The sequence below is a fragment of the Sminthopsis crassicaudata genome, chromosome 3 (assembly GCF_048593235.1).
Source record: "Sminthopsis crassicaudata isolate SCR6 chromosome 3, ASM4859323v1, whole genome shotgun sequence".
Lineage (NCBI taxonomy): Eukaryota > Metazoa > Chordata > Mammalia > Dasyuromorphia > Dasyuridae > Sminthopsis > Sminthopsis crassicaudata.
This window is the reverse complement of record NC_133619.1, coordinates 586,099,198-586,114,122: the sequence shown is the minus strand read 5'-3', so window position 1 is coordinate 586,114,122 and position 14,925 is coordinate 586,099,198. Positions and strand designations below refer to the sequence as shown.

At 34.7% G+C, this 14,925-nt stretch overlaps 1 protein-coding gene across 1 annotated transcript in view; it reads left to right on the top strand.

Annotated features, from left to right (window-relative positions):
* Positions 1–14,925, top strand: part of CSMD2 (CUB and Sushi multiple domains 2) — a 988,708-nt gene that overhangs the window by 789,732 nt on the left and 184,051 nt on the right. The window contains 1 exon segment of the mRNA XM_074305059.1: positions 1,988–2,126. Within this exon segment, the coding sequence (XP_074161160.1) occupies positions 1,988–2,126 (139 nt within the window).

Below are 14,925 nucleotides of genomic sequence, written 5' to 3'. Positions count from 1 at the left end.
CTGTCCTTTTCTGCACATCCTGAGAACAGATCCTCTGTTTTCAGCTCATCCCTGTGGACCTCTCTGAACTCTTCATCCATTTCTCTTTATCCTTTTTTAGACATAACACCTAGGTCAAAGTTTGGGGCTTACAAGAAATGTCACAGTGGTACCTACTTGTCTAGGGCATCAAAGTTACTAGAATTTTGGTGAACCAGCCTTAGGTTTGTTTTTACTTAAAGGCTTTGATTTTTCTTTTCTCTGGGTTTTTCTTTAAATTGAAGTGTCAGCATTTTCCCTACTTGCAAGATGGAAATCCAAAGAAGATTTCCATCCAATAACTCTTTTGGTTATATTATAGATGGGGGCAGTTCAGAATACACTGATTTGCTAAATTCTAGCTTTTAAACAATAAATGACATTTATATTCTCTAGACCTTATTTCCCAATTCTGGCTTATCTTCAAAATAGAAGTGCTAGTATAGACTCTGTCATGTTTATATACACTCCCTCTGCTCCTAATAAATTGTATTTAAAATACTTTAAAATATTTGACTTAATAACATCCTTTGTCTAAAATTAGAGGTTATTGAGAAATGAAATGTAGAATGAACAGGAGCCTAGACATGGATTCACAAAAACCTAATCCCATTCATATATTAGTCATTTTTTACATCTGTCACATGGTAATAATAACACTTGCTCCAATTTACATCCAAGAATTATATAGAGGAGAGGTTTTTTTAAACCTCAAAGCACTATATAAGTATGAATTATTTTTAAAGCCCAAAATACACATAAATGTATTAAATATACATAATTACTTGTGTTTAATTTTTAAAAGAGGCATATTGCAGACTGATATAAAGAAAAATGTCCTAAGGAAGTTAGTGTAATCTAAAAGTTGAATGGGCTCTGAGTGGAGCCCAGATGGTTCCTTGCTGGGGATGTTATAAAAGGTATTTCTTTTTAGGCAAAGGTCCCATCAGCTCTAAGAATTGATGCTATACTAATTCTATTATGATTATGAATAATCCTTCACAAAAGACTTGTCTCCCCTGGAATAGCCTCAGGAACTTTCTCTCTCTCTAGAATTTCTCTACCTTTATGTCTTTTTTGCCCTGAGAGATGCTCATTGATATGTTGATACAAGATATCCAAACTCCTTTTCTTCTTTCCTTCTTGAGAATATTAAGGACTACATATAGGAAATGTGCACTAGCTTTCTGAGTTGGAAACATGAATTAATTTTATTTTTAATGTATTTTCTTAGAGAAACTATTTTATGCATATCTCAAAACTGCTGAAATTTAAACATATTGTGGATTAAGTTTGTGGTCTGGCCTAAGAGCATTGAAAATCATTTATAAGAGAAGCCTTTAACATTATGTGGGGAAGCAACAATTTAATAGCTTTCTGAAGCCTTGAGATGTGCATGCATGTATGTAAAGGCAGATAAATGTGCTTATGGCAAAATACTTTAGAGTTGTGTATGAGAAAGGCTGCGTGACAGCCCCACTGGGGGAGGAAATTTCTTTATTTTCTAGTCATGTTACCTTCATCCTTGAAATATCTTAATGGAGATGTTCATCTCCACCTTTTAGGGAATCCTACTTTATGACTAATGGAAGAATGTTTTCAAATTCTCAAGCAAACAATTTGCAGATTGTCTTTCAGAATGTAACCTATTCACAAGCTGGATCTTACCTGTATTGTACTGGAACATTGATGGCTGAAATGAATATCATCTTTTAATCTTAATTAAGTTTTTTTTCTAATCAGTTTAGCATTTAGCTTACTCTAGTCAATAAATTAATGAATTGTTGACTTATTATGTATTTATTAAGTAATTGCTAAATTTCTAGCCCTTGCAAGTATGTTGGGTGAAGTTTGAGGATGGGTGGTAGGGAAATTAGAGGGATTAACTGAGGCTGGCTTTCCTCTGTATCATATGAGTGTTTGGGGGAGAGACAGAGACTCCATAATCTTCTTTTTTTTTTTCCCTCAGCTCCTTGTGGTGGTGATTTGTCAGGACCTTCAGGGGTTATTCTGTCCCCAAATTATCCTGAACCCTACCCTCCAGGCAAAGAGTGTGACTGGAAAGTGACCGTCTCTCCTGATTATGTCATTGCTCTGGTGTTCAACACGTATGTACCCTTCTCTTGGAAAAATCTCTTTATCAGAGTGAAAAGGGGCAGGAATTTTCATAGGGGGTGTACAGAATTCCCTTTGCCAGTGTCCCAAACCCAATTGAGGGAGGGAGATTTTCTGATCTAGTTCTTTGGGTTAGTACAGAGAAGGTCTCAGTGAGAGAAGCACATAGAAGAATCAGAAAAATGCCCTATAAGAAGCATAAAGTATAATCATTTTTCTGCTCTTTGTTCTTTTCCCATTATTTAGTCAACAGAAATTATCATCATCATCATTAACAATATGTATTTGTTACATGTCTGCTGCATACAGACACTGGAATATTCTGAAATATGAAATACCTTATTTAACTCTGGAGATAATGAATGTTCATGCCCACACACATATGCCCACACAAACATATACACATCTTGCTCACATATAGACATATTGATGAAAATGAAATTCTACATCTTCCAAATGTATTGGGTAGAGTTTGAGGATGGGTGGAAGGAAAATTAGAGGGACTGACTGAGGCTGACTTTCCTCTCTATCATATAAGAATGTTTAGGAAAAAGACAAAAATTCATTCTTTTCTTTCCATAGTAAGTAGCGATATAAGAGCTTATATTTAGCACAAAAGAGGAGCATAAATCAATTGTGGTTCAAAAGTTTAGAAGATACTGTAAAAGCAAAGGTCTGCAACACTAGGAAAGACTTTTGGAGTAGGTAGGACTGTGCTGTTTGAAAGAGGGCTAAGACTTTTAGACAAAATATTGGAATAGGGGAAACATGACGAGAAAAAAAAATTAGAGATAATGTTACATAGAATGCTGTATTAGTGATGGCAAGTCAGGGAATGTACAGTTGGCAGTTTTGATAGAGGAACTAGAATGTTAGGTTAAGAATTTTTAACTGTTTTATAGTTAATGGGGAGACATTGAAGATTATTAAAGCAAGAAGCTAAATTTTTCAAAACAGAATTTCATTAAATACAGTGTGACAAGGGTGTGTTGGATGTGTTTGAGAGGGGAAACTGGAGACAGAAAGACTAATTAGGAAACTTATGATACATGAATGGAAAGGAAGGATCACATAGGAAATAGGAGAGTAAGATCCAAAGTGATGCCAAATTTTCAAGGCTGGGGGATTGTGGAGATAATGGAACAGAAGAAATCTAATTCCAGAGGGAGAATGAGAAATATTTCATCCATTTATCTTGGGGGTGGGTGAAGAGAAGAAGATGCTGAGTTTGTTATGAATATAGTGAATTCTGAGGTATTGGTAGGGGAGAAAGAAGATTAGACCCAGTAGGTATTTGGAAATGTAGGCCTGGAACTTGGTAGGGAAATAAGAAGTAGTGATATATGTTTGGGTCTTAACTTCTTAAGGTGAGAGTTAAACCCATGAGAGTAGATGAAAATCTCCAAGGGGAAAAATATAGAAAAGGAAATATAAGAATAAAAATCTTTTGTAGGTAGTCACATGTTAGGTAGGGGGAGGAGGAATAGTGTTAGCAATGCAGACAGAGAAAGGAAGGAGAACTAAAAATTTATGTCACTGTTCAGTAGTTCATTCATGTCCGATGTTCCATGACCCATGAACTATGAATGTTTTTTGGTTGAGTTTTTTTTTTTTTTTTTTGGCAAATATATTAGAGTGGTTTGCCATTTCCTTCCTCGATGAATTAAAGCAAACAGATCAAATGACTTGTGCATCACACAGCTACTCTCTATATAAGACCAACTCAGGTCTTCCTGAATCTAGACCTAGCCCTCTACTGATTTACCTACTTGTCTCAAGAGTTTATAATATCATGGAGACAGATATTGTCCTAGAAATGCTAGCAATAGCAATGAAAAGAAGAAGAAATTGAAGGAATCAAAATGGGGATTTAAAATTATGTCTTTTTGCAGATGATATAATGGTATACTTGAAAAATCCTAGAGATTAACTAAAAATCTATTTGAAATAACAATTTTATAATACAAACTAAAGCAAAATAACTAAATTATATAATGTAAGCATACAAACTGTACTTTTTAAATAAAACAAAATCACTTAAATCATCAATCTTTCTCTATATCACCAAGAAAACACTGCAAGAAAGTATAGTAAGAGATACCACATTTAAAATAATCATAGGCAGCACAAAACAATTGAGAACATACATACAAAGACACTTTAATATGAAGTCAGATTCAAGTAACTAGACAAATATTAATTCTTCATAAGCTAGGAGAGCTAAAATAATAAAAATGACAATCTTATGAAAACTAATCTACGTATTCAACATCTCCCAGTTAAATTAATTTTCTTGAGCTAGAAAAATAATAATATTCATTTGTAAAAACAAAAGGTCAAAAATATCAAAGGAATTATTGGGGGAAAATGAGTGTAAAGGAAGGAGTTTGAACAGTACCAGATCTTAAACTATGGCAATAATTATCAAAGCTGTCTGGTACTGGTTAAGAAATAGAAAGGTGGATCAGTGAAACAGAGTTAACATACAGAACACAATAGTAAATGATTATAAGAATCTTGTGTTTGATAAATGTAAAGATTTAAGCTTTGAGGATAAGAATTAACTAATTGGTAAAAAATTGTTGGGAAAACTGGAAAACAATCTGGTAGAATTTTGGTGTATATCAATATCTTCTACTATTTATCAAGATCAAAATAGATATAAAAAGAGAGATCAATATTAATATATCATTATCAAATTAGAATCATCTTACACTTATCAGACTGGCCAAAATGACAGAAAGGGGAGACGATGTTGAAGGGAATGTGAAACATTTGGCGGGGGAATGAAAAAAAAATTGAGACACTAAAACACTGTTGATGGAATTGTTTGCAAACTGGAATTATGTCCAATGAATTAGAAAACCATTAGATCTGTTTCCCAGGGTAATACAACAGAAAATAACTTATATGCTTTGAAATATTTATACTAGTTCTCTTTGTGGCAAAGAACTGAAAATTAAGGGGATACTCATCAATTGGGAAATGACAAAACAAGTTGTGATATATAATTGTAATGGAATAATACTATGTCATAAGAAAAGATGAGCAGGTTGATTTTATAAAAACATAGAAAAACTATATTTTATAAAAACAGAGAAAGAGAAATGAGCAATGTCAAGAGAATCCTATATATAGTAACAGTGATATTTTTGAGAAATAACTATGAATGACTAAATTATTCTGAATATTATAAATACTCAAATCAACTACAAAGAATCTATGAAGGAAGATGATTATTCACCTCTAGAGAAAGAAATGATAAATAGAAGTATGTACAGTATAGCTTTTACATAGGAACATGTACACACATACAAATTAAGTACAAACTGTACTTTTTAAATAAAACAAAATCACTTAAATCATCAATGTTTCTCTATATCACCAAGAAAACACTGCAAGAAAGTATAGTAAGAGATACCACATTTAAAATAAATAAAACAAAATCACTTAAATCATCAATGTTTCTCACACACACAAAGAGAGAAAAAGAGACAGAGACAGAGCAAAGAGAGAGGGAAGGAAGAGAGAAAGGGAGAGAGGGAGAAGGAAAGGGAAAGAGGCATTTACTTGGAAAGAAGAGACTTTTCCATCCTTTAAGGGAAGGAGGAGAAGCTAGGCTAAACTAAAAAATTTAAGTTAGGGATTGTGACACAAAAATTTTTTTAATGTGGAAAATAGCAAAGTTGACAATCCTTTTAATAAAGAAAGGGGGAAGGGAACACTTGTTTGTGAGAAACTGGAATTGAGGTATTTAAGAAATCAGAAAAATTTTGCAGCAATTATCATGGGAAATATGATAGTCATTATGAGATAATTAAAATCATTACATGGTAGTAAAAAGGCCTTGGGTAAGATTAGAAAACATGATTTTTGCTCTTATTTAACAATTTTTAATAGCTTAGAGTTGGGAACAGAGAAATTAGAGTGTCTCAGGGTTGGAGATTGACACAGGATATGGGAGAAGGTCAGTGTCAAAATGATCTTTCCTGGTTATTAGATAATAGAAGAAAACCAATGAAAACAAGTAGAAAATTAGGATAAAAGGAGAAATTAAAGACTAGATATTAAGGTAAGGACAAAGAACTATTTCAAAAGAAAAGATGGAAGAGGTAGGACATAAGGAATTTTGTTGAAGGCATGAATTTCTTTGTCAATCTGGCAAAATCTAAAGACTTCTCAAGTTAATATCTTTTAGTAAGTGAAGAAAATGCTAAATTTCAGTTAAAGGTTAGGGAACAAGATGATATATATATATTTTTTTCTTATCCAATTTTTATGGACTTCCTAAAATATACAGGTCCATGAATCTTAGATTCAGAACATCTAATTTCAGCAAACAAGTACTTGAGCTCACAGAAGTTAGGGGAATTTTGAATTCTAAAGTGTGGCTCTGCTAGATGGCTCTGTGGATAGAGGTAGGCTTAGAGTCAGTAAGACCTGAGTTCAAATTGGGCCCCAGACACATACTACTTGTCTGACCTTAGTTTGTTTGCCTCAATTTGGTCAAACATAAAATGAATTGTAGAAGAAAATAGTAATGTACCTTTGCTAAGAAAACCCCAAAATGAAGAATGAGTGTCAAAACACCTGAACAGCAACAACAAAAGGAATTAGGATGATTTCATTTACTATAAATTTTGGTGTTCAGTCTCATTTGGGCTGTCACCTACTGAACAGTCCTACTTTTAGTGGGGTGGCCAGAATATTTAAATGCCAAATGTATGCTTGCAAAAAAGACTATTTTATGGAGAACTCACACACCATAAGGTGGTCAGGAAAAGCTATACAAGGACACTCTCAAGGTCTTTCTTAAGAACTTTTTGATTCTATGACATAAGAGACACTGGCACAGGACCGTACAGCATAGGGTCCAGTCCTGTACCGCGGGATTGGTACAGACTGTACAATACTGTCCTCAGCAGAGAAGATGCTGTGTTTTAGGCAAAGCAGAATTGAATTAGCTCAGAAGAAACTCAGGATGAATAATTGGTGAGTCCATCCCAAAAATTCATAGGGACTATTTGTGTTCTGAACTGTAGCAGAGCATTCTGAGCTCATATTGGTCTGATTGGCCACAGTTGGACACATTAATCTAACTTTAACATAGTGATGTCATTTTGGTCCTCTTCAAGAACTAAGAATAATAATCATCTAGTTGCTCACATGACCATTCCTAATTCAGTAACTATTCTCTCAATTCAAATCCATAAAGCTCAATCAAGTGTATAGCATGTGAAAGGTACCATGCTTAAACATCCCTGTTCTCAAGGAATTTACAAGCACTTGAAGAGAAAGAAATGGAAGAACACTTCATTATCTTTGCCAAGAAAACCCCTACTCGTTCTCACCTTTGCCTTGCAAAGAGTTAGACAAAACTGGAGAAAAAACTGAACCAAAACAATAAAATATGAAATAAGTCTAAATAGTTAATTAATTTTGAAACCAGATTGTGGAGGACCTCAAATAGGAAGTCTTTCCTGATCCATGCTTCTCTGTTGACTGACTAGTTCCAATTTATCTTGTGTACAGCTGTCTGTTCACATTTATTTTCATATATTCTCACTTATTATACTCAGAGCTCCTTGAAAACAGGACTGAATTTTACTTTCCTGTATGTCTATAGTGCTTTTGCATAACAATAATGATGGCTTGTGATAAGAGCTTAATATTTATTCTCTGAGTGATTTGTTGGGGGGAATTGAATTCTAGAGAAAATTGAGTTATCTGTCTTAGATAAGATTTGTACCCTCTGAGATTATTTTGGTAATTGAATGGAAGATATTTTGTATGAGGCAGAGACTTGCAAAAAAAGAGGCTATTTCATTAGTTCAGATTAGTGGTGATAAGCCCTTGAATTAAGGATAGTTCAAGGGATCCCTGTGAGAGATAGCATGCTGATAGTTGACACTTTTTAAACTAATTAGTGATGAGGAAATTTGAGGATTTTTGAGCCCTAACACATTTAGGGGCAAATTTAGGGGTATTTAGGTGCCCTAACCCCATTTAGGGGTAAAAGTGATGAGTTCCATTTTGGAATTGTTGCATGTGAAATTTGGATCCAGGTGGAGATACTCATCTGTAAAAGTGATGTTGTATAATTAGAGTTTAGTAAAGAGGTTGAAGCTGGATATGTGGACTTAGTAATAAGTGGAACTAAGATAATTGAGACCATGAAGTTTGATTTGTATTTGATTTATAAGGTGAAAACATATAGAAGATTATTGATAGGGATAATATGGGGTGGAATGGAAGATGGATAATAAACCAGCAAAGGGAACTGAAAAGTTAAGGGATCCAAGTAGAGAGATAGAAAGAGAAGCAAAAGAAAGCAATAATAGAAGCCAAGGGAGAAATGAATACCCAGGAGGAAGGAGTGGTCAGAAAAAGAGATCAGAGGAGGATTCAAACTCACAAAAGAGCATTGATTTTAATAATTAAAATAATGTTGGAAATCACAAAGATGGTAATTTCAGTAGAGTGGTAAGGTAGAAAGCTAAAATATAATGGGTTGAGAAGTGAGTTGGTGCAAGGGAGGTAAAAGTTGGGGAGAAAAATTGGAAGAGAGAAGAAAACTTGAGAGGATGATAGGGGAAAGTGAAGGTTTTTTTGCTTTTTGGTTTGTTTTAAAAAGAATGAAAATTCTGGTTATATGTTTAGGCAGCAAAGAAAAGCTGGTATAGTGAAAACTTGAAGATGAATTTGAGGGAGGTAATGATCATATGGGTAAACTCTCAAGGGAATAAGATTCAAAGCATAAGCAAAGGTTTTCACCTTGCAAAGCTAAGAGAAAGACTTTTCAGAGAAGTGAGCAAGGCAGGTAAAGTTCTGGAGAGGTTTTAAGGTATGGAGTGGACAGAGTATACTATGAATGGTCTTAATTTTATAAGTAGAAAGAGAAGTCATCTTCTTATGTACTTGCAAATGAAGGCTTAAGGAGAGAGAAGATTTGAAGCAGGCACTATTCAAAATATAATAGTCCATCAGGAAAAGACAAAAGCATTGCTGTATAGGAGTGGGGGGGCAAGCTGAATTGAATAAAACATGAATTTGTAGTGGGTGCAGTCAGTCACTGTTAGGTAGCACACTGGAAATAGGAAGGAAAAAGCAAATGATGACAGCAACCTAGGAGTGAGCACTGGTAGTAGGACAAGTGAAAAAGGGATTAAGGTTTATAAGAAGGGAAGACTATTCATCTTATTGTTATTGATGTAGCTTATTGACATAAGCTACATCAGCTTATGTCAAAATGTTACTAGATGGTTTGTCTTATGAAGTCCTAACCCCGAATGATTGGAAATCCATAGCAAGGACATGTCTGGAACCTGGATTCTCACCTTGTCACTGTCCAGACAACCTGAGTTCTCACTTAGTAATCCTAACAATTTGGGTCTTAAATCCTTAAATATTTTTGCTCTTTCTTTCTTTTTTTTATTCTGAAGATCACTTTCCTTAGCATAGAAAACTAAAGAAAGATAGTTGAGCTTTCTAAGCAAAAACTATTTACCTTATTTCCAGCTGGTAAAATCCTGCCCATTCTTCAAATCAAAAACCTTTCTTAATACCAAATTGAGTATATTTTCTCCTTTTTGGATCCCTATTACACACTGTACATTTTTGTGTGTGACACAATTGAGATTAAATGAGTTGTTCGGGGGTTACACAGGTAGTAAATATTAAGTGTCTCAGGACACATTTGAGAGATCCTCTTGACTCCAGAGTCAGTGTATCTAGCTGATCCTACACTGTATGTACCTTTTGACCTTCTATCTTATCTTGTATTTCAGTTCATTCAACAATCATATGAATGATTCAGTCATCATGCTAGGAGCTAGCTAACCACTTGTGTCTTAAATCTTTTCCTCAGCCTTGTGAAAGTGTAATACTAGAGAAACTGAGGCAAGACAGAGATTAGTTTTTAATCTTTTAATGTGAAGAGTTTTAGGCTAGCTGGCTGAAATGAGACTCTTGTCCAAAGCATTTTTGGCCACAAGGAACTGAGACAGGAATTTATATAGGATTTTAGCTAATTAGGGTTTGCAAACAGAATACATAACCTGAGTATACAATCTTATAGGAGAAACAGAGGCAGATAAGGGGGTGAGGACACTGAGTGGGTAGACAAGCCATAATTCTAGGAAAAGATCATAACTTAATTCTGATAGGATAGTGATCAAGATAGGAAGGTCCAGGGCAGGAGACAGCAAGGCGAGGGGGAATTATCCTAGCAAAAATTGAGATAATGCACCCAGATTTTATGACACAATGTTATATAAAGATGATCAGAGCTCCAAGGTTTTCCCTGACTCAATTCTCCCAGTCCTAATGTCAAGGAAGATGGGGAGTGGCCACAATAATTTTATTCAGAGCATAACAAAAGCAGGAACTTATCCATCAACATCTTTATTACTGCCCAACCCTCTTCTCATTTTCTGCCCTCACCAAGCCCCTAGAATATTACATATTATGTATTTAGTAAATATGTACTTAATATAATTAAATTGAGATAGTAAGAAATATCTAGCTGCCTTCAACAATTTCAAGGCCACAAGTATTTATTAAATATTTATTATGTGCTCAGTCACTATCTTAAATGTTCAGGATACAAATAGAGGTAAAAGAAGTTCAGACTTTTCCCTCAGAGAGCTTGCAGTGTAATAAGGGAAGATACTACACAAAAGGGAAGAAGAAGGAGGTATAAAGGAGGATGAGGGAAGGCATCCAGCAATAGTATTGATGTTCAGAAAGTCAGAAGTACAAATGAGAGGAGAATAAAGGTTGACTGCCCTGAATTCCTCCCCAAAATGGAGTCCCACAAAGAATTTCAGGTCTTTATATCAAGGTGAATGACATCACAGAGTGCAGAAAGAATTAGTGTGTATGACTACTGTACCACTATCAGTGACCTTTGAGAGATCATGAAGGATCAAGAGGTATTACAAGCCTAGACTCAGGCAAGTTTTATCACAATTTTTGAAATAAGAAAAGAGGTTAGAATCTGGAAAATATAGGCCAGCCAGTGAAATCTACTTTAGTTGCTCACAAAAATTTTAGAACATATTATTAAAGGTAGAGTTGTTTATGAATACTTATTTAGAAAAGGATGTGGTAAGTACAAGAGTCAATGTAGCTTCATTGCAAACAGATTTTATCAGACTGAGTTCATTTTATTTTTTGACAGGCCAGTTAGACTGCTAGGTCAGGGAACTGGTATAAATATAAACATGAGCTGCCCCAGGAGCTGGAGGGTATCCTTTCTTTGGAGGTTGCATGATGATTTGTGAACAAAATTATAAAAGGCAATTCTGCTCAGGCTTCTGATTTGAATAGCCTATGAATCTGTGACACTAGGAAAGGCACAAAAGTGGAAACACACAATTTAGTCTGATTAAAATGTAGAATATGTTTAGATAGTGGTAGGCAATGAGGCTAGAAAAACTAATAGTAAAAACTTTAAGAGTAGAAACTATGTATAAATGTTCTAAGTCTTTATATCCTACATCAAACACAGCATATTACACACAATAGGAACTTAATAAAAATTTACTCTAGGAGGTATATTATATGGGGCTTTAGTCGAGAAATTCAGACTTCATATTGCTGGCAGCATAGCAGTGCTGTTCAAGTTTTTAGAGCAGGAGGTAACATGTGCAAATTGGGATTTTAAGATTAGTAGTATCTGCAGATTGCTTTGCATATGTGAGTCAAATGGTAGAGAGATTCATTTGGGAGCTTTTACAGTAGAGTAGACAACAGAAAATAAAACACTAGATCACATGGGTAACTATAAAGAAAACACAAGATAGAACTGGGTAATTGATAGATTATATTGGGACAAGAAAATATGAAGAGCCAAAGACAACCCTGAAAATCAGATACTTGGAAGGTACAAGGAAAATAGTACTGTTACAACCAACATGTCAGGAAGAAGAGCTAGATTTATAGAACTTTCTGCAGATGTACCCCATTTTGCTCTTTCTAGGCTTTGGATCTGGTCTAGTCACTTGATCTCAATGGAAATTGAGTCTAACCAATGTCTGATCAAGAATACCTCTTACTACATTCCTGGAAAATGGTCCTTTGATTTTTAATATCAGAAGACCCACTAATGAGGAGGAAATTGAATCTCCCATAAAAGCCCACTCTATTTTTGGATAACTCTAGTTATTAGTTTGAGCCCGAATTTGTCTCCTCTTTACTTTGGATATATTAATTTTAGTTCTGCTTTTTGGTGGCAATTAGATTCCTTTTCTCCATGAAAAAGCCCTTTAATTAATCAAAGATAGATAAATCATGCCTTCTCTTACTAGCTAAACATATCCATTTATTTCAACTATTTGTCACATGGAATGAGCTTTAGTGTCATCATCCTATTTATATTTTTTTGGACACCCTTCAGCTTATCATTGACCTTATGATATCCCCAAATGAGTATAGAAATCAAGTCATAGTCTTACTGGGACAGAGTACAGCTAGATTATCAACTTCTTTCTTGGACACCATTACTCTGTAAGCTAAGATCACATTAGCACTGTTGATCCGTATTGAGATTACAATCCATTAGTATTTCCAGATTTTCTCAGGATGAATTATTATCTAGCTGGGTTCATTTGGCGTGGGCTTTAGATTTGGTGTAGAGTAGTAATGAAATTTATAGGTTTAATATATATACATATACATATACATATATATATATATACATATATATATTATAGGAAGGTATTTCATGTCAGATTTTGAGAGTTTTTTTAAATGTTATTTAATAAAGCATCATTATAGGTGATTAAGCTTAGTGTAAGATGGGAATGGGGTGTGAATATGTAGAAATAGCCAAAGTGATGTTTCAGGAAGATTGATTTGATAGTGCTATGTATAATGAATTAGAAAAATGAGAGGCTGAAAGAGGAGATACCAGTTTTGAAGTTATTCTCTTAGACCTGAATTAAAAGAATGGGAATAAGAAGAGAAAAAAAAGGTGCAGATAGATAAAAAAGATTAAGGTGTAAGGGAGGGAAATTAGGTATTGAGTCTCCAACAAAATTTGCTGATCAATGAAAACTTAGTGTCTACCAGAATATCTTGATATCACCTCAGATTTATGATGTACAACAATTAGTCATCCATTTTTCTAGTAAACCTGCCACTCCTAACTTCTCTATTTTTTTTCAGATGGCACTGCCATCTTCTGAGTCACCCAGGCTCATTCCATCAGCACAATTCAATTTTGTTTTACCTTTCTCTCCAATATTTTTCCCCCACTGAGGCTGGGGTTAAGTGACTTGCCCAGGGTCACACAGCTAGGAAGTGTTAAGTGTCTGAGACCAAATTTGAACTCGGGTCCTCCTGAATTCAAGGCTGGTGCTCTATCCACTGTGCCACCTAGCTGCCCCTCTCTCCAATATTCAAGCAACTACTATCTCCTGTTGATTCTACCCCCACTCTCTCTTTTATTGTCCCCTTCTTTCCAGTTTTACTGTCACTACCTAAAGGACCACAAGCATCTCACCTGTATCATTGTCATAGTTTCTTAACTGATTTTTCCTTTTCATAATTTCTCCCTTTCATCCATTTTTCACACAGTTGCTAAAGGAATCTTCCTGATATGCAGCTTTGAACAGACCGATTTCCTGCTCAAAACAGGTTTTGTGTTGTCTGCCAGGGAGAAAAAAAAATGCAAATTCAGCTTGACTTTCAAGACCATTCACCAGTCTATCTTTAACCTATTTTTCTGACTTTATGTCACACTAGTTTGCTTTATGCTATTACATTTCAGCCACACTGGACTACAGTTCCCAAAAAGACTTTTCCTATTTCTGAAATATATTTACCTCCTCATTTTTGCTTGATGAAATCCTTCTCTTTCTTTAAGGCTCAGCTAAAGTACTCATAATACAGACTCCCGATTCCCCTGTTTATTTGTAAATTCTTTGAGGGCTATAATTATTTCAGTTTTCATCTGTGAATTTCAGTGGCTACATACAACACTGTACAAATAGTAGACACAATAATATTTTGTTAATGCAATTTTATTTTTATTTTTTGTAATCATCCCTTTCACTTCCTCTCCTACCCATTAAGAAAGCAAAAAGAATAAAAAAGAATCATAAATATTATTATATACCATTAATAAATGTTTGTTAAACTGAATTGAGTCTATGACTGGAGTTTTAGCTACCTCTAAAGGCTCATTTATTTCTTTGCCTTTGTGGATTTTTTTTTCTTTCTTTCTTAGTAAATACTGTCTGAGAAAACTAACCTGGCATTTTTTGAACTACAAATGAAAGGTATTTAAAAAAAAAAAAAAAAAAAAGAGCTTTCCCCTTCTCACTTGTGTGTCAAGGAAGTCAGGCTAAGGAAGTAGCACATTAGAGAGACCAGGAGATATGTATTGGGGACAGAGACCAGATCACCTTCAGAAAAAGACAGGAAAAAGATGTGGTGGCACAGAGAATGAAAACCCAAAAGAGAGAGAAGTAAATGGTAGATATTAGTCTTTTCCTGCCTAGAAGAGTCTCTTCCCCACAGATGAGTTTTCTACTCATCCTCATCTGCCCTGGACTTTCCATTATTTAACTCATGTAATGGGACCCCTTCTCCTGATCTAATTGGGAGGATGGAGTAGGTATTCCTCCTAAAGGCTTCTATATGTATATGAGTGGGAGAGAAAATGGTGAGGAAAAAGAAAAAGTGTGTTCTCTAATATTGCATTCTTCTAAGGGGACTTAGAGTTTCTCATCCTTCAGATTTCCTCTATCCTGAGATAGGGGCCAAAGTCTGAATAGATGCTGGACC